Source organism: Caretta caretta, chromosome 13 (genome assembly GCF_965140235.1).
Source record: "Caretta caretta isolate rCarCar2 chromosome 13, rCarCar1.hap1, whole genome shotgun sequence".
Classification (NCBI taxonomy): domain Eukaryota; kingdom Metazoa; phylum Chordata; order Testudines; family Cheloniidae; genus Caretta; species Caretta caretta.
Window position 1 is genome coordinate 2146164 of NC_134218.1, and position 21888 is coordinate 2168051.

General features: G+C 49.3%; 1 protein-coding gene across 7 annotated transcripts in view; it reads right to left on the bottom strand.

Annotated features, from left to right (window-relative positions):
- Positions 1–21888, bottom strand: part of DNMT3B (DNA methyltransferase 3 beta) — a 48336-nt gene that overhangs the window by 22420 nt on the left and 4028 nt on the right. For 3 of the 7 annotated variants that reach the window (XM_075118628.1, XM_075118629.1, XM_075118633.1), the window contains exons 2-7: positions 14165–14312; positions 12816–12922; positions 9986–10126; positions 9439–9630; positions 2320–2478; positions 792–899 (exon numbers count right to left, since the gene is read on the bottom strand). In XM_075118628.1, the coding sequence (XP_074974729.1) occupies positions 792–899; positions 2320–2478; positions 9439–9630; positions 9986–10126; positions 12816–12922; positions 14165–14306 (849 nt within the window). In that variant the 5' untranslated portion in view covers positions 14307–14312. Of the gene's footprint in view, positions 1–791; positions 900–2319; positions 2479–9438; positions 9631–9985; positions 10127–12815; positions 12923–14164; positions 14313–15214; positions 15329–18153; positions 18722–21888 lie in introns of those variants that run through there. The other 4 variants (XM_048820116.2, XM_075118630.1, XM_075118631.1 and 1 more) reach the window with 4 other exon arrangements.

A 21888-nucleotide genomic window follows, 5' to 3' on the forward strand; every position in this document is an offset into this window, starting at 1 on the left:
AATCATCAGCAGGGAGCAACTGCTCCCTGGATAACACCCCTGAGCAACTGGGGAGCTGCTGCAGGAGAAGCAAAGATCCTGACACAGAGCCAGACTCAGCAAGACCAGCGTGACTCTGGTGGAGCCAGCAGTTACTCCGATCCCCCGCAGCATAAACGTGAGCAGAGTCCGGCCCCAAGTCTGCACCTCGGCATGGTGCCAGGAGAGCGGTGTGAGCATCACTGAGCCCACCCCAAACAGCTGGGTAGAATCACTGACCCTTTGCAGCGTCCCCGGATCTCAACGCGCCCCCCACATCTTAACCAACACCTTGATAGCAGGAACTCTCCTCACCTCCCCGTGCACGGAGGGGAAGGGTCTTGACGAAGCTTATGCAGTGAGAGAGTAACAGATCAGGGAATGGAAGCCAAGAGTCCCGACTCCGTCACCTGCTCTCCCCAGAGGAGGGTGGCAGCAGGGCTGTTTTTAGAGGTGAAGGGGCCTCGTTTCCTGGCCCAGGCACTTTCACCCTCCTTAGTTTCTTCAGTATTAATGTTGAGCAGACCAGCTGCGCCCCTGCGCCAGCTGCCTCAGTCACTCTGGGCAACACAAAGTGTGCGCCTCACGCAGCAGATCACTAATTACAGCCTCAGCATGGGTGGGATATGGCAGGTTCTAACTTCCCTTCCTATGTCCCCAGTGCTCCCCATGCAGGCCGGAGCCCTGAGAAATGCTATGCCGCCCTGCGTTGCCAAGAGATTCCCGCTGAGTGAGCAATCTTGCAACAAAGCCCAACACTGCTCTCCAGTTACCTCCAGGGCATGGTGTACGGCTCGTCGATAGGAGACCAGCTTATTAAATGTGGAGTGGTTGAAATGCTGCCTAAAAGCCACCAGACCCACCAGCTTGTCTGCTGAAACCTAGTAAGAGAGTGATTAATACTTAATAACAGATATGATTATTATTAATAAAATACAAATAATAATAAGTACCATGCACTTATCTAGCTCCTTCCATGTAAGGACCTCAAAGAACTTTATAAACATTAAGTCTTGCAAAATCCCCATGAAACTAAGTTGCATTATCTCCCCCATCCCACACCAAGGAAAATGAGAGACTTGCTCAAGGCTAAAAAGTGAATTAATGGCAGAACCAGGAATAGAGCACAGGTGTTTTGGCTCCAGTCCCTTGCCTTAGGCACACTAGAGCACATCTATATTTACAATATTTAGTCCTGCAGAGAAGAAGAAACCTGTAACAAACAGAAAGGCAATTAGCAGCGTTTGCAAAAGGTGCTTGAACAGCCAGACACGGAGTCAGCTTGTTGTTTACTCCTCAAAACATCCGGTCACACAAGATGCCTACGTGACATGGTTTGTTTCCCCCAAGAAAGCTCTGCTCAGATCCAGCATCTAGCTCCTAGTGATCTCAACCACCATGCGTCGTCCCTGGGGAGTGGGAGGCAGGGCTCACATTGCTCTCCAGTGACACCAACATGCGCAGAGTTGTTAATGGGCATCTGGAGGGAGACTCATTCAGCCTCTCTCTGCTGGAGGGAGGATCCGTGCGATGGGGAGAGTGGGTGAGTGGAAGGGAGAGTGTAAAGAACATAGGAATAAATGGCTGACGCTTTAGGCTCCAAGGTGCTCTCAGAGGATCTCACCAGGCTAAAAGAGCCCTGAAGCCCACGTTTTCAACCAGCCTCCATAGCATCACCCACAACATTCCTGGGGGCATCCATTTCGCCTGTGCAGAATGGGCAACTTCCGATGCAAATGGCCATCTGCTCACTCCCCTGCCCATTCTGCATGGGTCGGAGGTGGGAGAGCTGCACCTGGACATTTTCAGGTGTGGCTAAGGAGAACCAGCCCCTGTGGCAGAGTGTTTTTCATAGAACCACTTTTTAATCTGAATAACCTGAGAAGTCGGACACTAAAATCTACTCCCTTAATCACAAGCTCTCCCTCCCGTTGTTGTTGTAGGTTTGCTCCGGGCACTCCTGGCGCTTCTGCTGCAGATGGGCTTATTTTCTCTTTTTGTTCTTATCAGAATCTTTGTTTTTGAAAATGAAACCATGCAAAAAAATCCAATCCAGGCTTTGCAAACAGGGGCAAGGCAATAAGATCCTGGAGGGGATCACAACGACGAGACTTGGGCACCCTCTACTGGCCATCTGGCTGCCTCTGCAGCAGCACGGGAGAAATGTCACACAGAACACGGCAACCTGAGTTTCAAGGAAATCTGCAAGACAAGAGTCTCCAGCCTGACCTCTACCTCAGGCTGAGCAAGACTGCTGGAGGGGGGCAGTGAGCATCTGCAGCCCCTGTGCTTTCAACATACCTCGGAGAACTTCCCGTCCCCAAACCATTGCACCCAGCGCATTCCGGAGATTGCCTGACGTTTGGATGTGACTCTGTAGGAGACGATGATTGCAGGCCACCAGGAGAAGCCCTTGATCTTCCCCCACACGAGCTCCCCAATTCCAAAATCTTTCCCATCCTGAAAAAAACCAGGGCAATGCAAATCAGCAGCAGAAAACACCAGCCAGACATTGGAGGAGGAGCCCACAGAGAAGCCAATAACAAGCGCCCTCGAGTGATCGTGAAATTGCCCAGCTGCAATGTGTACACAAAGCATTCTGTTTGCACCTCTCTCACCTTTACACGACGCACATGAGTCAAGCTACTCGTGTGTAAGCATTTACAGGATTGGGCCCTGAAAGCTAGCTCCTACTCCCTCCCAGATGAATGACAAAACTGCCCTTGATGTCAATGAGACCAGGCTCAGGCCCTAAGTCACCAGGGAACAGGGAATTTTGGTTCTAAGCTACTGTCTATAGGAAAAAGAAAAGGAGTACTTGTAGCACCTTAGAGACTAACCAATTTATTTGAGCATGAGCTTTCGTGAGCTACAGCTCACTTCATCGGATGCATACCGTGGAGACTGCAGCAGACTTTATATACACACAGAGATCATGAAACAATACCTCCTCCCACCCCACTGTCCTGCTGGTAATAGCTTATCTAAAGTGATCATCAGGTGGGCCATTTCCAGCACAAATCCAGGTTTTCTCACCCTCCACCCCCCCCCACAAATTCACTCTCCTGCTGGTGCTAGCCCATCCAAAGTGACAACTCTTTACATAATCAAGTCGGGCTATTTCCTGCATAAATCCAGGTTTTCTCACATCCCCCCCACCCCCATACACACACAAACTCACTCTCCTGCTGGTAATAGCTCATCTAAACTGACCACTCTCCAAGTTTAAATCCAAGTTAAACCAGAACATTTGGGGGGGGGGGGGTAGGAAAAAACAAGAGGAAACAGGCTACCTTGCATAATGACTTAGCCACTCCCAGTCTCTATTTAAGCCTAAATTAATAGTATCCAAAATTTAGGCTTAAATAGATACTGGGAGTGGCTAAGTCATTATGCAAGGTAGCCTGTTTCCTCTTGTTTTTTCCTACCCCCCCCCCCCCAAATGTTCTGGTTTAACTTGGATTTAAACTTGGAGAGTGGTCAGTTTAGATGAGCTATTACCAGCAGGAGAGTGAGTTTGTGTGTGTATGGGGGTGGGGGGGATGTGAGAAAACCTGGATTTATGCAGGAAATAGCCCGACTTGATTATGTAAAGAGTTGTCACTTTGGATGGGCTAGCACCAGCAGGAGAGTGAATTTGTGGGGGGGGGTGGAGGGTGAGAAAACCTGGATTTGTGCTGGAAATGGCCCACCTGATGATCACTTTAGATAAGCTATTACCAGCAGGACAGTGGGGTGGGAGGAGGTATTGTTTCATGATCTCTGTGTGTATATAAAGTCTGCTGCAGTCTCCACGGTATACATCTGATGAAGTGAGCTGTAGCTCACGAAAGCTCATGCTCAAATAAATTGGTTAGTCTCTAAGGTGCTACAAGTACTCCTTTTCTTTTTGCGAATACAGACTAACACGGCTGTTACTCTGAAACCTGTCTATAGGAAGTATTGTAAGATTTTCAGAAGAATAAGGGAAAGCTTTTTCTGTTGGCAACTTCACACGCAGCTATGCCTCCTGGGCACTAACATACAGTGCATGCCTCCTCCTGCACTCACGCAACGAGCATGCCCCCTCCTGCTTGTGTCCTGGCTTGCACTATGCAAAAAAAAAAAAAAAAAAAAACTCAGAGCAGCTTTTTCTCTGCATTCAAACAAGCCAGTCTCAGGCGCTCCTGGTTTCACTGATGCCGAGACACACAGGCTTACCACCTTCACACTGTTGGCTGCATCCTCAGCTGGTGGAAACTGGCGAGGTGAGTGAGCTCCACCCATTTCACCAGCAGAGGCCCTTTTCCCCCGCAGAGGTACTAATTATGCTGTGTTATTGGGCATGCAGCAATTCTCCGAAAAGGGCTATATTTTTGGAGTTCAATGTACCCGCCCTCGTCATCCACGCCATATATCATTTGAAAGCTTATTGTGTGTGCGTTTAGATGAGGTATGGGGACAGCAAGCGGTGCTGTAAGCTTGTGGGCAAGGTGGGACAAGGAAACCCAGGCTGGGCCAGTGTCATTTTTTGCATAGTTCCAGGAACCGTGCAGCATGCTTATGACTACAACTTTTTACTGTCTACGTTCATTTCAATGCCACAGTGTGGCGGTGTTGTTTGGCCAAGGCTACCAGACGACAATCTATTAAAAGATTTTTATTGGTTTTGCATGTGCAAGGTTCCCCCTGCCCCCGGAATGAGTATGCTGATTACCATGTTGCAAAAATGACAAATATCAACATTTTGCAATATACTCACATGAACTGTTTTCACGTTGCATATTCTTAGTTTGCCAAAGTATTTCACAAGTCATTAGAATAGGTTTTTTTTTTTATATTTTCAATTGAAATTTGCTGACCAGATCAGTCTCACACTGAAGGTTGCACACCAGTAGCCATAGATTGCATCCCTACAGTTTGTACTGCACAGTGGGTAGATATAGATACATGTGAATTCCTGATGTAATGCTTCTCCACTTGTGAGTTCTTGCACATACATCACACCTAGTCTGCCTGGTACGAGGTTTTAATGTGCAACTGCCTATGCATGCTGTACTAGCCTTTGAAATTTCTAGAAACTCACTTTTTAATTCAGTGGCACTTATGCACAGTATTAGTGTGAGAGAGGACAATCCACAGTTTCACTCTGGGCTTCAACGAGTTCACTAAACAAAAATGACCATTTTGATACTAACGTATAGATCTAATTTAGCACAAGTCAGTGTACTTATACAAAATGAAAAATGGTGGTGGGAATGCTCACAATATACACTGGGAATTTTACCTTTGCGGTGAGTTGCAGTACGGGAAGCTATGGAGGATGCAAGCCCCTTAACGCTGATATTGAAGAGAAAAAAAACTCCCCGCAAACTTTGAAAAATGTGTTATTTGTCAAGAAAAATCAAAAGAATGCAAACCCCTGTCCAAAGCCCCCAGTACTGATGGTGGCAGGAGAGGGGAGTTGTATCAGCGGCTACGCGGTGAGTTTTCGAGTTTAGGTGATGCGCCACCAATGCTCTCTCACAGACGCTGCTTTCAGAAGTACACAAGCAAGTCAACCATGGCACTTGCCAGAGATGTGTTGAATCGAGGGAAGAAAACAGACTCTGAATCTGATCAGAGAGCATCATGTTCACCTGCTTCTATAGCCACCAGAGCAAGCACGTTCTCCGCGAGTGGTCCTGCTGCCGTGCTTGCTTGAAAAAAAAACATACAAGTAAGACAAGACACTCCATAAAACAGAAACATTTCAGAGAGCAACTAATCTAAGGGAGGCACCAGTTCAAGTGGCGAGGACGACATGTTGCACAGAATATCTGTGGAAGGCTTAATTGCTAAGGATGCAGTTTATCACTTGCCCTGCCTTTCTTCCTACCTGAGTAAAATGAATCTTAAATTAAAACCATCTAGTAACACTACAACAATACAGTCGCCTTACAACTCTGTGTTTTATCACCTAGTTGGAGACAATACAACAAGAAGGTTCATCTCCTGTCAAGCTGCTCCAAAGATGTAAAGCCCTGCTTCCCTCAGATGTAGAAACTGCAAGCTATTCCAGTAGCAAATCACAGGCAAGATTAGCAAAACACTGTGGCTCTGTAATTTCATTCCATGCACAGCATGGGCAAGGCAAGTCGACCATTGTTCTATGCCACGCAACAACATTAGCTGATGCTGTCCAAGCTGCTAGTAATCTGAAGCAAGATCTTAAGTCACCCAAATGTTTTGTGAATGTTCTTCCAGTGAGTGAGCCTGACTAACTGCTTTCAAATGATCAAGTGGTTCCTTATAATACCACTTCAACCCTTCAGTCTGAAAGAGCCAGAACGAAAGCCTCAGAATATTATCCAGAGCCAGGTGATTGTAGAGGCCAGCTACTTCTGTGCCCCAACTGGGACATGAGTTTGGTCTTTCTTTGATAGATAAGCAGGCATATAACTCAGCCACCAATGAGTACCATCCTGCTGAAGACACACAGAGAAAGTGCCTCTCAGTTGCAGAATGCACAATGTTTAACAGTTCCGAAGTTTTCACACCACTGCACGTAAGCCTTACTGCACAGCCACCCCGTCAGTTTGGGTCTCTCAGGCTTCACCTTCAGAGACCCTGCATCAGTTATGACGAGCTGAGGCAGCGCATCCCTAGTGCTGCCAAAACCAAAGTAGAAAGACTCCAGGGAGGTGCGTTCATTCCAAACAGAATCGTACCACTTCATGCCAGTGCAGCTCTCATCCATGAAGGAGATGAAAAGATAGACATCAACATAGAGACCGCTGATGGTGTGACAGAGTGCTGGGAACCAATGGCTGGGCCAGCACTCTGATCACTTAAACTCCCATTAATTCCCCCGGAGTGGATCTGAATGGGCCTAATGAGCAGATCAGAATGGGTTTGGGAGGACTAAATGGGTGAATTATCCCATTAGAGCAGAAGGTGGCAGTGGAAGGAAGTACTGAGGAGAAAGGCAGGCAGGCTAGTGGAATTAGAACCAAGAAGGGTCTCTGGATGAAGAGATCTCTTCTCTCTTCAGCAGAGGGATAATGAGAAACAAATGCTGTGGTTTGTGAATTAGTAAGGTGGTAGGAAGAGCAGTGTAAAGAAACTACATCGTGGTGTTTAATGACTGACGGTCTCCAAAGAGCGTGTGAAGACAGACAGAGAGGAGAAGACGGGAGCGAGGCCTCGTCTGTGACAAGTGAAAATAACACCTTCCATTCAATGGCTAGAGCAGTATTTCAAAAAACAGTCTGCCAACAGTCCTGAATTGTTGAGCTTCAATCTAACCATCAACAGGACAGGACAAGTGTACGTGCCTCTGAGAGCCTGATCCTGCGAGATGCATCCTTAGCCCTTACTGCAGACAACAGGAGCTGAGGGTACTCAGAGCTCTTTGTAGGGGACACTGCATCCTACATGCATGGATTGGGTCTGAGAAAAGACCCAGCGAGCAGGCTCAATCCGTCCCTCTCAGCTCTGTGTCAGGAAAGGCCCATAATTACTGGCTAGTGATTAGGCAGTATAGTCCGCAGTATAGTCGCTTGCCTAGGCCAGGACGCAGGGCGAGCCATGTGGGGACAGCACAGTCTCTTTGTCAGTCAGGGCGCTGGAGGGAACCACCAGATCTGCCCCTGTCCAGCAGCACACTGAAGAATCCCTTTCCTACCCTTTACAGCGAGTCCTGTCTCTTCTCTAACACAGGAGGCATCACCGGGAGGGAGAGTGATGCCTGGCCAACTGGCCCTCCCACCCCATTCCTGACCATGGGCAAGAGAAAGGAAAAGGTCTGAGGGGGAAAAAGGCAAAGAAACTAAGGAGGTGGACAACCAAGAATAACCCTGATGGGGGCCCCAAATCCTGGTCCTGCACGGAACACAAAGCAAACAAGCTAAATCCAAACCAACGCCTATTCCTTCAGTAATCTAACCGGTAGGATGGGGGAGGCAGCAGCATCACATGTGCACATCTTCAGGCTAAGCTTTGGTGTGCATTTAGGTGCCTAATTATGTAGCAAAATGCAACTGCACAATTCCAGCGAGCCTCTGACCATGCCCCGGCACTGGGACGCTGTCACAGAGCGATGCTCTGGAACTACTTCATATGAAGCCAGTCAGGACTCTGGGGGCACCTCCACTCTCTGAGCAGCCTGTCTCCAGGGCAAGAAGCTTACACAGCTTCCACCTTCCTAGATCTGACCTTGGAGCATTCAGCATCCCCTTCCACATCATGTGCTTCCCACAGTGAGTCCGCCCGGGCGGGGCTTCTGAGGAAGCCAGAGGATCCTGCACCCCAGCTCCGCAGTCAGCAGTGACTCTCAGCCAGCCAGTAAAACAGAAGGTTTATTAGATGACAGGAACACAGCATAGAACAGAACTTGCTGACACGGAAATCAGTGACTTTCAGCCAAGTCCATCTTGGGGAGTCCTGGGCCAGAAGCCCTGGACTCCCCCTCTTCCAGTCCCCCCAAGCAGACTGCCAGCTTCCAGGGACCCGACCTCCGACACCCCTGTTGCTCCTCCTTCTCTTTGTCTCCCTTCCCAAGCAAAAAGTCACCTGGTCATCACCTGGTTGCATCCCCCTCCTGAGTCTCAGGTTACGAAGGGCACTGGCCATAGCCTGTCTGCAGGCAGCTGGAGCAGCCTCACCTTCCCCAGAGGTCTCAGCCAAAGTCATACCCCCCTATTCCCACCACTGAGGTATTGGTGCAGCACACAGGGAAACTGAGGCACATACAGTATTCAAGCAGAACAGTAAGACTCACATACAACTTAACAAGGGAAAATCCCCACTTCGTCACAGACGCCCTCACCCACGGGAGCAACCAATTCGTCCTCTTTGGCACCTCCTGCTGGAAACAGCAGTGTGTGCAAGGGAAACAGCTCTCAGCCTGGCCCATGGCACACCAGGGATTCTTTTGGAACATCTAAACCTCCGCACCACTGCTTGCCCTCAGGGCTTCTGCTGGGGGAGAGCAGCTGTATTGTACAGCACGGGCTCCACAGAACGGTTAACCAGAGCATCCCGGCTCGGTTCCCTCCCTGGCCAGCACCGCACAGCGAGGGCGGCAGACCCCAGGGTGGAGCAGGGCTTGCAAGTCACCTCGTGCTGACTCAGCCCACTTACTGCCACCAAGCACCTAAACAGAGCCCCGGGCCTCCTGCCCACCTGGCTGGAAGAGGAACCTTGACATGTGCAAGGGCACAGGAGTCAAAGGCAAACAGCAGGCAGAAAAAGAGGTTGCCATGAAATTCCAAATCGCGTGCCGGGCGGGTCCGAGACTGCAAAACCCAGGAGACACCTGCCCCATCTGGGGAGTCTGTCCTAGCTCTGGGTACTGTTTTGCTGTCCCGAGATCTCAGTGAGGACCCAATACCATTCCTGGGTGCAAGACAATGATTTGTCTGGAACAGCCAGAGCTCTGGCATCACTGGGCTCCCCTACCTGGTATTCCACCACTTCCCCTGCAACTCTGCTCCTCTGCTCCCCGGCAACGAGCTCGGGGGGTCCGTTCTGGTCCTCCTGGGTGCTGCTGGCAGACGTGGTACGGCTGCTCTGGGAGGACTCCTTGGAATCCTCTTCAGTGAGGTCGATCAGGGGCGCCTGGACAGACATGCCCGTCCTCCTCTTAGAGCACTGGGGAGAAGGAATAGGGCATGAGAAGCCAGAAGAGGAAGGCAGGGAGGGAAACAGAGGGGAGGGGAGGAGAGAAAGAACAAAAGCATGAAGGGCCAGGAAGGCAGCACAAACCCATCCTGCGTCACATTATCCCTGCAAACAGCATCCCCCAAACGCCCTAAAACACCACATTTCCAGGCTGAGCATCAGAGAGAGCCAGACTCACCCCAGCCTCTTCCTCCAGAGCCCTGGACAGGCGCCAGGATAAAGCTTTGCTCTTGAAGCCACACTACATACCACGTGGGCTCCAGTTCTGCCCTCGCCAATTCAAGCTCTCCCTGTGTGTGGTCCCCTGCCCCAGGCAGAGCCCTACCCGAACAGGAGCCAGGGACTCCAGGTCATTCTCTTCTTTAAGTTTCGTCTCGTGGAGATTCAGACCTGCCTGGAATATCATGCGAGCTGGAGGCTTCTGCCTCAGGCTGCTCTCCCAGCCAGCAGCCCCGCGCGGTCGCACCTGGAACCCAGAGAGGACAGGCCTTGGTTACACCCTTCATGCTCTTTCCCCAGCATAGAGTCAACACAGAGAATACGTTTAATCAGTACTGATGCGTTCCCACAATGCACCGCAAGGGCCATGCTGTGACCATGGGCCAGTTTCATTCTACTTGTAGGGCCAACAGCCATCGGAGAAGGAATTGGGAGTGACAGCGGCAGAGGCTACGAAACGGGCGTGGTCCAGTGGGCAGGGCACTAGCTGGCGGGCAGGAGGCCTGGGTTCTCGTCCTAGCTCTAGCACAAACCAGCTGGGAGATGTGGCGTGAATCCCTCCATCTCTCGGGGCCCCTTTTGCCTCCTACCTTGTTACCTCAGCAAGAGCTCGGTCAGCCTGACACTACCTCTCACTGTGGGACTGTACAGTGCAAAACGGGGCCCCAACCTTGACTAGAGCCAACCGGTGCTACAATAACCATGTGTATTGTCATGTAGTATCTCAGCATCTCATTGCATGGGCCTGGTGCCTCTAAACTACTTGATATTCCACCCCCAAGAGACCCATTATTCTGTCCTTGGGGCAGTTACCTTGCCCCAAGAAAGCCCAGCCCAGATCCTAGAAGGGAATCCCTGTTTAGAGGGACAACTTTTGTTTTCGGTCATTGTGTTTCACTGACTGTCTCTACTCCTAATACCACCATTTCTTGGCAGAGAGGTAACCACACACATGTTTAAAATGCAACAAAAAGGACCTGAGATTTGGCAGCTATTCTGAATGCTGTGGACTCTGGAACACAGCATCTGCAGCTGGGCTGTACTTCGGGGAGAAGGTTTTCTCTCTGCAGTCCCTTCCTAGGCCCTACCCCTCATATACCTATACACACACAGGCTGATTCTGCAGAGGCTCCCTCCCATGGCAGCTTTTCCCCTGTGGTTTGCAGATCTCATGTTCAATGAAACATTGTAAACCGGGCGGGCTTCCTGCATCTGGGGTAACAGAATTTTAAAATAAAACAAGTCTTCAAAGCGGCCTATGGGTGAACAGGCCCTTCAAGCAGACAGAATTTTAACCCCCGAGTTTGTTTTAGAGCTTCTGCCATCGAAAGGTCTGTCCTCACAGGAAGATCTCTAGTTTTGGGGTTTCAAAGTCAACACAAAGTTATGCTGGAGGCCAGAAAGGCCTTTGAATTCATCGTTTGACACATGGAAGTGAAAGGCAAAAGTAACCAGCCCCAGTTGCAGCAAGGTCCCAGCTCGTGTCTGGGGGAGGCAAAGGTTTGCAAGCTGGCTCCAGTTCCTTCTTTCCAGTCTTTCACGCTCAGCCATGCGTTGGCCTTCTCTATAGCACCTTCCACACAAGGATCTCAAAACAATTGAAGAGCACCAGTGAAAGAGCCCTCCAGCTCCCATGCGAGGCAAGTACTCCCCCCACATTTTAAAGACAGGGAATCTAAGGTGGAGAGAGGGGAAGGGACTTGCTCAAGGTCTCACCATCCATGGAGAGCTGGAATTAGAGCTCCGACCTTGCGCTTGGATCACAAGACCATGTACCCTTGTAAAGGAATATAAAGCTTACACCTTCTACACCCCTCTCAAATCCTGGGGCGAGAGGGGAGGGAATTATTGACTGTGTCTCATTGTTGACACGCTCTTCGTTCTATAAACAGGAGATAACCCAGCTATAACTGAAGGCTGTTTGGCTTTTTGATTTTCTTTTTGATTAAACTGTCCCTCAGAATTTCTCTGGTTTGAGAAAGAAGCTAGAGCAGTTTGGCTCCCAAACTGCCGACAGAGACTGCAACAAGGGCCAGACTGGATCAAATGCACGGTCCATATTGAATACATCTAGGAAGCTGAGATGCATCCTTAGCCCTTACTGCAGACAACAGGAGCTGAGGGTACTCAGAGCTCTTTGTAGGGGACACTGCATCCTACATGCATGGATTGGGTCTGAGAAAAGACCCAGCGAGCAGGCTCAAGGGACCCAGGCTTGTCACAGGGCCAATTCCCGCAGCACTTCCTCAGGCCACAGGAGTAAAGAACAAATGAGAAGCACAGAATTTGGCCCACGCAGTTATCAGCAGCACTTCCCAGCTGAGCTGTGCGCCTGTTTCACCGAATGGGCTGTTAAACCACCATGCAGACACGTGCAGTGTCTCTCAAATGCGGCCACCAGCAATTTCTTTGCCGCCAAAAAGCCTGGGCAGAGACTGGGGGCACGGGCAAAGTAGCACACGGCTGCTGCTCCTGACTAGCTGTTACCCAGGGCAGCGAGATGCACTGCCTTGGCGCCGGCCCTGGTGCCACCACAGGGATTGGCACCCTGCACCGTGCAGCCTCCTTGGGGGCTCCAGGCAGTGCCCCTGGAGACGTGGGGCTGGGGTACAGGGCGCCGGAGGAGGCTCTTGTCAATGGAGGCGGCCGCAGCATTCGGTTGCCGGGGCACTCCCCTGGGCAGCTCTCCCACTCCCGCCTGGCTGGGGCATGGGGAGCCAGGCACTTCACACGCAGCTGTGAGTTCCCAACCCACCTTCCCTGGGGCGTCTCTCACTGCCAGGCCACAGGAGGCAATGGATAGGCAGACGGGTTTGTCAGAGGCCACTAAAGGCCTCTAAGGCCACCAAAAGATTTGTTGCGACAACCCCAAGGACACCACAGAATACAGCCCAGGGAAACCAGAGCACAATGTTCCGCGAAGGGAAAAAACTGACCTCCTGAGCCTCGCCGAGCTTCATGGGCCAAGACAAGTTTTCCTTGGCGAGGTCTTCCTTGGCAACCTTCTTGCTCCTAGTGGACACTATTCGTAGGTCCACAGCCTCTACAGGAAAAAAAGTCCAAAGCAATACTGCCCCCAGTCAGTTGCTCTGGAATGGGACCCGCTTACAACAGCATGGAATTTGGTATAAATCAACAAGTCCTGATTTGGAGAAAGAGAGATCTCACCCACGACCCTCCCACCCTAGGGAAGAAATCTGGCCCAACTCTGAAGATTTTGACATTCTCAGACCTCACCTCTGCAGGATTGCGAACCCCAAGCATTCAAACATCATCAGTCAGCTGTCAACAAATTGTGAGATTGCCTTAAAAATTGTAAAGGGTTTTTATTTTTTAAATGATAAATGTTAGGCCTTTAGGGTGCAATAATGGTAACTGCCAGTTCAGAGAGAGCTTTGCAGCAGCAGACCTCAAAGCGCTTTACAGAAGACGTCAGTATCATTATCCTCATTTTATACATGAGGAAACTGAGGCACAGAAGAGAAGCAACTCCCCCAAGGTCATCGGCAAAGCCAGGAATGGAACCCCGGTCTCCTGAGTCCCAATTCAGTGCTCAACCCCCTAAGCCGCGCTGCCGCTTCCTCTTTGTATTTTCAAGCTTTTCTCCACAGCCACACAGGCTAGAAATTTACTCCTTTCTCTTTTTAATTAAAGCTGACAGTCTGACCCAACCACACGATTCCAGGAGCTGGGGCACTGGGGAAATCTATTCACTATTACAAGACTCTTGATAGAATCGCAAGAATTGGCAAAACTCCTTTTGTGCATATTTATTTGCCCTCTGTGTTGCTTGCCTGGCTCAGGGTGGCACAGTCAAATGACTCAGGGAGGCAGAGCACAGCTGGTCACATGATTCAGGATGGCAAAGCCTGTCACATGGCTCCGGGCAATTTGCAATAGGAGCATGTGTTGCCATTGTTAATTATGATGTCTCGTCAATGTGCTCTACGGCTCAGAAGATGCCAGTGGTTTATTATTAACTTGTGCAGCATCAGTGAAATAAATCAAGCACACCGAATACCAGCATGTGAATCTGCCCTACTGCGCTTGCTCACTGCCCACCTTGGACCCAGTCCTGCTCCCTCTCAAGTCAATTGCAAAACTACCTTTGTCTTCAATGAGAGCAGGATCCAGCCTTACAAAGATAAGAGCCACCGTAGAGAAGCCCGACCTATACCAGCACCCAACGCAATGATCTCCGCTGCACCGAGCACCACCCCCAAGAGGTCAGCCGTGGAAATCCAGAGCCCAGCCCATGCTGCGAGTACAGTAAGAGGAGACTGACCTTGTGTATTGAGCCTCCCATTTGCTTCCAAAGCTGGGGGAGAAGCTTCTTCTTCAGCAGGGTCACTGCAGCCTCCATTGACAAAGACCAGCTCTGCCCTGCAGTCTGTCTCCCCATCGCCATGGCACTTGTCTCTTTTCATGCTAGCCTGCGGAAATGATTTGCAGTACAACAGGGGAGAAATTTAGCCACTCACTAAATACAGCCAAGTCAAGTCTGAGAAAGACAAACTGGGCTGCATAACCTACTAAATGCAGCCCAACTGAACATCCACTTAGCGGCTTTCTTAAGGCCTGGTCCAATGCCCATGGACATTAATGGAAATTCACCGACGCAAATGAATGTTACATCAGTCCCTTTCTGTACCCCGTCCTGCTCAGATTCACACACGGCTCTGATTCTCCTCAATGTTGCTCCTTACATCATTCTCCATGGGGCCAGGTAACAATCTGAACGGCGCGTCTAGGCATTAGTCCTGAAGTCAGGCCAGTTTCACATGCCAGTGACTTCAGTGGAGGTGCTCCCAATTTATCCTGGTGCGCATGAGAGGAGAAATACCAATCTAACAGACTGGATGGACATCCTTAATCTAGAGCGGAATTTCTTGTTCCGGATTTCAAGCTGCTGTCCCCAGTCACGCTGGAGGAAAGAGATGTCTCCAAAAAGCCTATATTACCAGGGAAAACCAAGTCCCCATATTGCCACTAGACTGGTTATTTTCCTTTGAGAAATGCGCAGAGGGGATTTGTCCTGTAGCTCAGGGCAATAGGATGAGCTGGGGCAGCAATATTAAAATGCACCAGCCAGACAGCCAGTGGGGACAAAGTCATGCAGATCACACTCAGCTGCAGCTCCCCCTGAATTCCAAGGGGGCTTGGTTGCAACAAAGACCGAGCGAGAGCTGCAGAATCCGGCCCAGGGGACGTGGTTTATTCTAGTTCTAAAAAAAACAAATAACGCAACAACTTTGATTCCTAATGTAAGGAGTTTATCGGGGAGTCCAGACAACACGTACACAATAGCACACTTTCTGCACAAAAATCCACCCACCCTTTAGAAAATAAAGAAATACAGCAGGTTAGCAGCTCAGGTCCCCACAATCGCAGCCCGGCTCCAGCTACTTTGGGAAGGCAGCTGCTGCAACTGCAAAACCTGACATCAAGACAAGGTCCGTTACAAACATTCCGTTTATTGGCATTTACACCAATATCAATAGCTTAAACAACTCTCTTTGTGCACTGGCAAGCAGTTGTAGTGTCTGGTTAAACAGATATAAATCTCCCACTAAAATGCTGCCCGGCCCTTCTCAGCAGGGGCAACCAAACCAAAGCCATTGTGAGATTCTTATCCAAGCTCCTTTGGAGACAGAATGAACCACAAAGTCAGAAATACAGAACCAAACAGGGCAGGGGCTTTTTCAAATGTTTAAAATGTTTCTGATTCTCATCAAACTGCCCACGCACCTCCTCTCCCTGAGGTGAGCTGCAGAAGGCAACATGGCAGAAAACGCGGGTCTTTTTCTGCAGAAGGTGGTGTGAAGGGGGTTAAAAATCCAGCTTATTATGGGATGCTTTAAACTGACTACAGCCATTGCCACCCCATACAATATGTCTGCTGAAAAACAGAGGGCCAAATTCTGCTCTCAGTCACATTGGTGGGGAGCTGGATTAATGCTGATGTAGTCCAGAAAATACACTTCCAGCCCTATCCTGACATTGCCTCAGGCCTCTGCCTCTTCCAATCCATTCTCAGCATCTTCCAACTCTCTCCTCTACTCTTTGGCCTAACCAAGGCTAGTGCATTGTTTTCACGGTGGTCCATAAGGGACAGAGAAAGATGTGACCAGAGAAGCTAGGCAGGGAGGCAGTGGAAGTGTTCTCTCCCCCAGCACTGACATTCAAGGGCCCCCTTACGCTCCCTTCTCCCTCAGCAGACTAGGCCTGTGAGTCCCACTTTCCAGAGGAGATTCAGGAGCCAGGGACAACGTCTGCTCCTTGTTTCATTGGTGCTAGCATACTGAAATTGCAGGGAGCACAAAGGGGGTGGAGCTGAGAGCATGCATCCCTTCCATGAACCCTGGGAGGCACAGGGTCGCAAGCTACTTGAGAGCAGGGGCTCAGCAGCCAGGCATGTTTAATTATGCAGAAGGGCTTCAACTGAAGTAGGGGCATAATCTTGATAGAGTCAGAGTAATTATTAATTTAAAATGTTTTCTCTTCAGCCAAACCACAGGAACCATTTAACCAAGTCTAGAGCCACTGGCCCACCTAATGAATTGTTTATAGGGGGATAAAACTATTTCAGAACTGGCAGTGAGATGGATTCACTACTACTGCTCAGTTGTGACAACTGGCCGAGGGAGGGCCCAATCCTGCTCCTATGGAAATCAATGGCAACTGCCATTCACTGCACCGGAAGTAGGATCTGACCCATTCTGGACGAACACAGCACATCAGCTCTAGGGGTAGGAAATGCATCCTGAGTGTCTTATTAGAATTTCCTCCTCCTTGGTCTAACTTCCCCTCATCCAGCTAGAACCAGCACCAGCTTCACCTTTTCCTAATCAGCAAAGATTCACTGAGAACGACACAGCTACTGTGGATCTAAAGGACACGAGGTTGCAGGTTTGGGCCTGATCCTGCTCCCATACATGAAGTAAGTATTAGGTTATTGGGCCCAGCCCTACAATATGAATAATTATCAAGAGCCCAGCCCTTCCCTATTGAATCCAACCCAAGCAGTGCAGTTCCAAAGTGTTTTGCAGATTTCAGAAACTAACAACAACAAAAAATGGATAAAATAGAAAAGGAAAAAAAAAAAAGGGGGGGGGGGGGGGGAAGGACTGAAAACATCTTCATTGTAGACATAGCCAGTGAATTCACTGTGGTTGCAGCAGGATCACTGAAGGCCCAATTGGACCCGTCACCCATTTAGAGATCAAACATTTATAACTTTAAATAAGTTGGTGGTTTAAGTACGGGAGAGTCTGTCACCTACAAAATTAAATTCTCCGCTCCCCACCAGAAATGTAATGATGAATAGGGTCTCATAACCCTGTACAGGGTACAGGCAACAGTGTTATAACTAAAGTGATTTTTCAAATCGCAATTGGTTCTAAAAGTCTTCATTTTTGCCTAAAAACAGAACCCTCCATTTCCCGACAGCTCCCCACTAGGGGTCATGCTCTTGCTCTGGAGAACACACATGTGTGGGAACAAAGAGGGGCCCACAAGGAGTTCTGTGGAGGGCCTCAATCTCTGCTTGGGGCCTGATCCAATTCCACTGATGCAGACGCAGCAGAATGGGTGCTTAGAGCATTCTCCTGCCAGCACAGCCATAGTCACAGCAACACACCGGTGCACAAAATGGGGTCTGCTCTGCTTAGTACTCAGCACACCATGCGTTTGTGTCGGCCAGAATTTCTCATCACTGTCGCAAACATACATCCTTAATGTCACCCTGGGGCCTCCTGAGCTGTGGATTGTCAGCTGGGATGCACAGTCTTGAGCCAAAGAACAAAGACAGGGCGGGTTTTTGTTTTTCTCCTCTCTCTCTTTTTCTCTTATTCAGACAAGGGTTTATTCTCTCCCCCCCCCCCCCAACCTGTCCAGCAGTTCCCATGCAACGAGGGGCACTTCACCTGAGCCCACATGTCTCCTGCCCTCCCAATATGTCCTTGCTTGGTCCTGTTTTAGTAAACGGAAGCTCCCAGACTATCTCAGAAGCGCTCTGGACCAAAGGGCTGCAGTGCAGCATCCTCCCTTGGACCAGTGAAGGAAGCCATCTTGCTGCTGTGTAGCAGGAGCCATGATGTGACATGAATGTTGTCTACAACTTTTCCCAGTGTAAACCCATGTTTTTCCTGGGACATTTTTAACTCAACTTGAAGGGCCTGATCCTGAGAAGCACAAAGGACCTGCTGTTCCCACCGGCTCAGAACCTGAGGCCCATATTCACCCAAACTCCCATTGACGTCACTAGTATCTTACCTGACTCAGGACCTAGTGAAATCTTCCCTAGGAGCAGGGGGGTGCTGGTACCCATTGACCAGGTCACTGATGTCCTCTCCAGGTAGTTCTGCATCCAGGACCAGAGCCTGGGTAGGAGAATCCTATCTTTTCTCTCTCTCTCAACTTGGACATAAATGCCTCTGTAATCTATGTGTTATAGGCAGTACAGAAACAATTGAGGTTTCTGCTTTCAGCTCTTCTTTCACCTCATCCGACAAGCATAAAGGAGCCGTCTGGACTGAACTTTTAGAGAAGACGTTTTGACCTTAAGACTGGTTACGCTCTTGACACAGGTCATCAGTCAGGTGTCCATCCCACACCTGCCAAAAGCAAAAAGTCCCCACAAAGTGCACATTCAGATCCTTTCCCCAGAGCACAACAACAGTGTCTGAACACAGGGGCAGAAGAAAGAGAGAGTCTCAAGCTAAGTAAACCCCTACAGCTGTTTGTAGCAATCCCACTGATCCAGCACATCTGCTCTCAGACCAAATGAACAATTACTGGGAGCTGCCCAGACTCGCTAGACTCCCCTCAGCTACTCAGAGACCTGAAAGGCCTGCTGACTACTGCAGCTAGCAGCTCAGGGGGAGCAGCATTTCCTCCCCCGAGATGCCTCACCCGGAAGCTGGGAGTAACAGACTCACACACCTCATAAACAAAGGCAGCAAAGGTCACAGTTTCTCTCTCTAGGGACTCCAGGGTCCCTCCACAGATTTCAGGTTACTACTGAATATTAGGAGTTTATTACTAGAGACAGGCCAGACCCTGAACTCTGGATCCAAACATCTTGAAACCCACCCCTACATCCACATCCAAATTTTGCAAATTACCTCTATCTTTAGAATAAGTCTACACCAGAATCCCGGCTTTGAACAGCCCTGAACTCAGGGGATGTCCAAAATCTGCACCTGGGTTTTGCTGCCTGATCACGGCTGGTTAGTACACAAACATTCAAAGTCTGTAGCGGGCAATAAGGGCTTACTCCTGTTTCCACTCCAGCCACCACTGCTACGGAGGGCTTCTCTAACCAAGCTGCGTTTTTCCCTTCCTAGCGTGCATGAGCGATCCCGAGGGAGAACACAGCAAAGACCAGGCACTTGAGTTTAACCACAACCCCAAAGCTCAACCCCAGGCAGGTACGTAGGGCTGGCCCGAGCGGTAAAACTAAATCAAGTGCCTTATCTCCACTGTAAAAAGAAAAGGAGGACTTGTGGCACCTTAAAGACTAACCAATTTATTTGAGCATGAGCTTTCGTGAGCTACAGCTCACTTCATCCGACGCTCAAATAAATTGGTTAGTCTCTAAGGTGCCCACAAGTACTCCTTTTCTTTTTGCAAATACAGACTAACACGGCTGTTACTCTGAAACATCTCCACTGTGTTTTCACCTCCGGCTCCCTCGTGCGGGATAGCCACCCCAAGGGTAAAAAAAAAAAAGCTTTTTCAGCAGTGAAGGCAGGCCCTGGGTATTACAGTACAGCAATCTACAGCAACAGCTCGAATCGTTAAAGAGCTGAATCCTGTAATCTTCATTCAGACAAGGGTATGTTCTGGGCTGATCCAGTAAAATGCCTTACTATTTTTAAGAGGGCTGTGATTTCTTGTGAGCATCTCAGTCAGGCTCCCCCAGCAACACAGCTCTCTAAGGGGGTCTAACGCACGTGGCTTTCAGAAAGGACTCTCCTTCATGGTGAACCCCAGAGCTAAGGAGTTCCGACGTTTCACTGGGGGTCTTTTAGTATTTCATTGAAAAGAACTGTGTGTTGTTTGAAAGTAAACATTCTCCTACAGAGCTGGTATCCCATACACCACAACTGTACCAGAAAGTGAAACAGGCCAGAACGCACCATACGGGCTTCGGGGCTGAATTTTCAAAAGACAGGCTGTATGCTAGGCCTGCAAAATACGTACAGGCATGGAACAGATGGCTATTTGCATGGACATTTTCTTGGGACAGCCTCAGCACTCACTTTTTGAAAATATTGCTTCACTGTCCAGGATGAATGGAAGAGGGTAGTAACCAACCAGTCCAAATGGTGCAAAGCAAGTTAAAAAACTACAAAGACCTGGCCAGGGTGACCCCAGTTTTTGTGACTGCCAGCCCTGGTTTATTGCAGCCCATTAAATCTAGGAATGAAGGTGCACACCCTGAAAAAGCTCTGACTGATACTGAACAGGATCTGCAACAGCCCACCTCCTTATCATCACAGCCATTGTCCATTAACGCACCACTCCAGTGCCCTGCTCCCTGCACTTAGCTCCCACTGAATACAAAGCTCCAGTGAATATAGGAGACAGAGCTTTTTTCAGGGGCCAGCCCCAGACTGAGAACAAACTCCTCCAGGAGCAAAGAACCAACCCAAACCTCCCCATTTTCCGCTCCAAACGCATGGTACATTTCTTTGACCTGCCTTCTCTAGCGTACACAGATAGCAATGTGTGTATATACAGATTATATATAAAAATTAAAAAAAATTAAAAACATCCAAAACTAAACACCCCCCTGCACACACTTCTTCCCCTGGGGAGAGAAGGAGAGAACAAACATGTAATAGTCACAGTTGCTTAATGCATGACTGGGAAGACACTCAGGTACTATGGTGATGAGCACAGTGTAAGAACCTATATAGAACAGAATAGAATGGTTCCAGGTCTTGATCCCGATATTCAAAGCCCTCCAAGAGGCTGGGCCCAGCTACTCCCGGGATACTTCTGCATCTGGAACCATGATCTCGCCCCCAAAAGTTACATCCCACTGAGACAATGAAACTGTTGAGATCAGATCCAGATCCCAGCTTTGCAGCCCAGGCCATTTCAGGTTTGCCATGCTGGGTAAAGATCATGTTGTACTATTCATTGCTTACAGAGCAACACAGATCCACCCCTGCCCTAAAGAGCTTACCGCCTACATTCAGGAGAAGGAAGGCAGAGACAGCCTTGCCTTCTAAACCCTGACTTGAGCTTCCCCTGGAAACACTATTTCCAGGCCTTTCCGCCCTTCGGAACCTGCTTGTCCCCCTAGGCCCCGTGTCCGTCGCTGCTGACTACTGCAGCTTCAATGACCTGACTCCACACCCTCCCAGTCCTCATCAAAGATGCAGTTGGGCTAGTTTCAGTTTTAATTCCAGAGGAAACAGAGTTACCCTCATCAGGTACATTTCCTCTGTAGGTGCAAAGAGTGCAATGGAAACAGCCTGGTTTTGCCTGTAGATACCTCTGTGTGCATGTCAAAAGACCACAGGGAAGCGTTTTACATGATGGCTGGGATGTCAGCCATGACCCAAAAACCATTTGAATGACAAAAAAGAAATAGCTGATACCAATGGCTGATTTGGGAGCTCTGGGCCATCACTTCCCAAATGGTCTTTCATTCTCCCTAAAATAGAGCATTTTCCGCTAATCCTGAAAAGTAAAGAGGTACTTGGGGTGTGCAGTTTCATAAGAAAAGGAACTTCTTGATTTGCAGATGTGCTCGTTAAAAAGGCCAGTCCCTTCCCTGCCCCACCCACCTCCTGTTTCTACCCCCTACCCTTGCTGCCAGTTTCCCCTTTTTCACCCACAATCACAGGCTTGGAGACTTCCCCAATTTTAACTCTACCGTCTGTCTTTTTTTTGTTATTTCATCCTCTCCCGCCCCTGCTCCCACCCCCACCTTCACCTCAACCTGGCATCACATTTTAAAACGACAGCTGCCTTGTCCACACTAGGATTTCA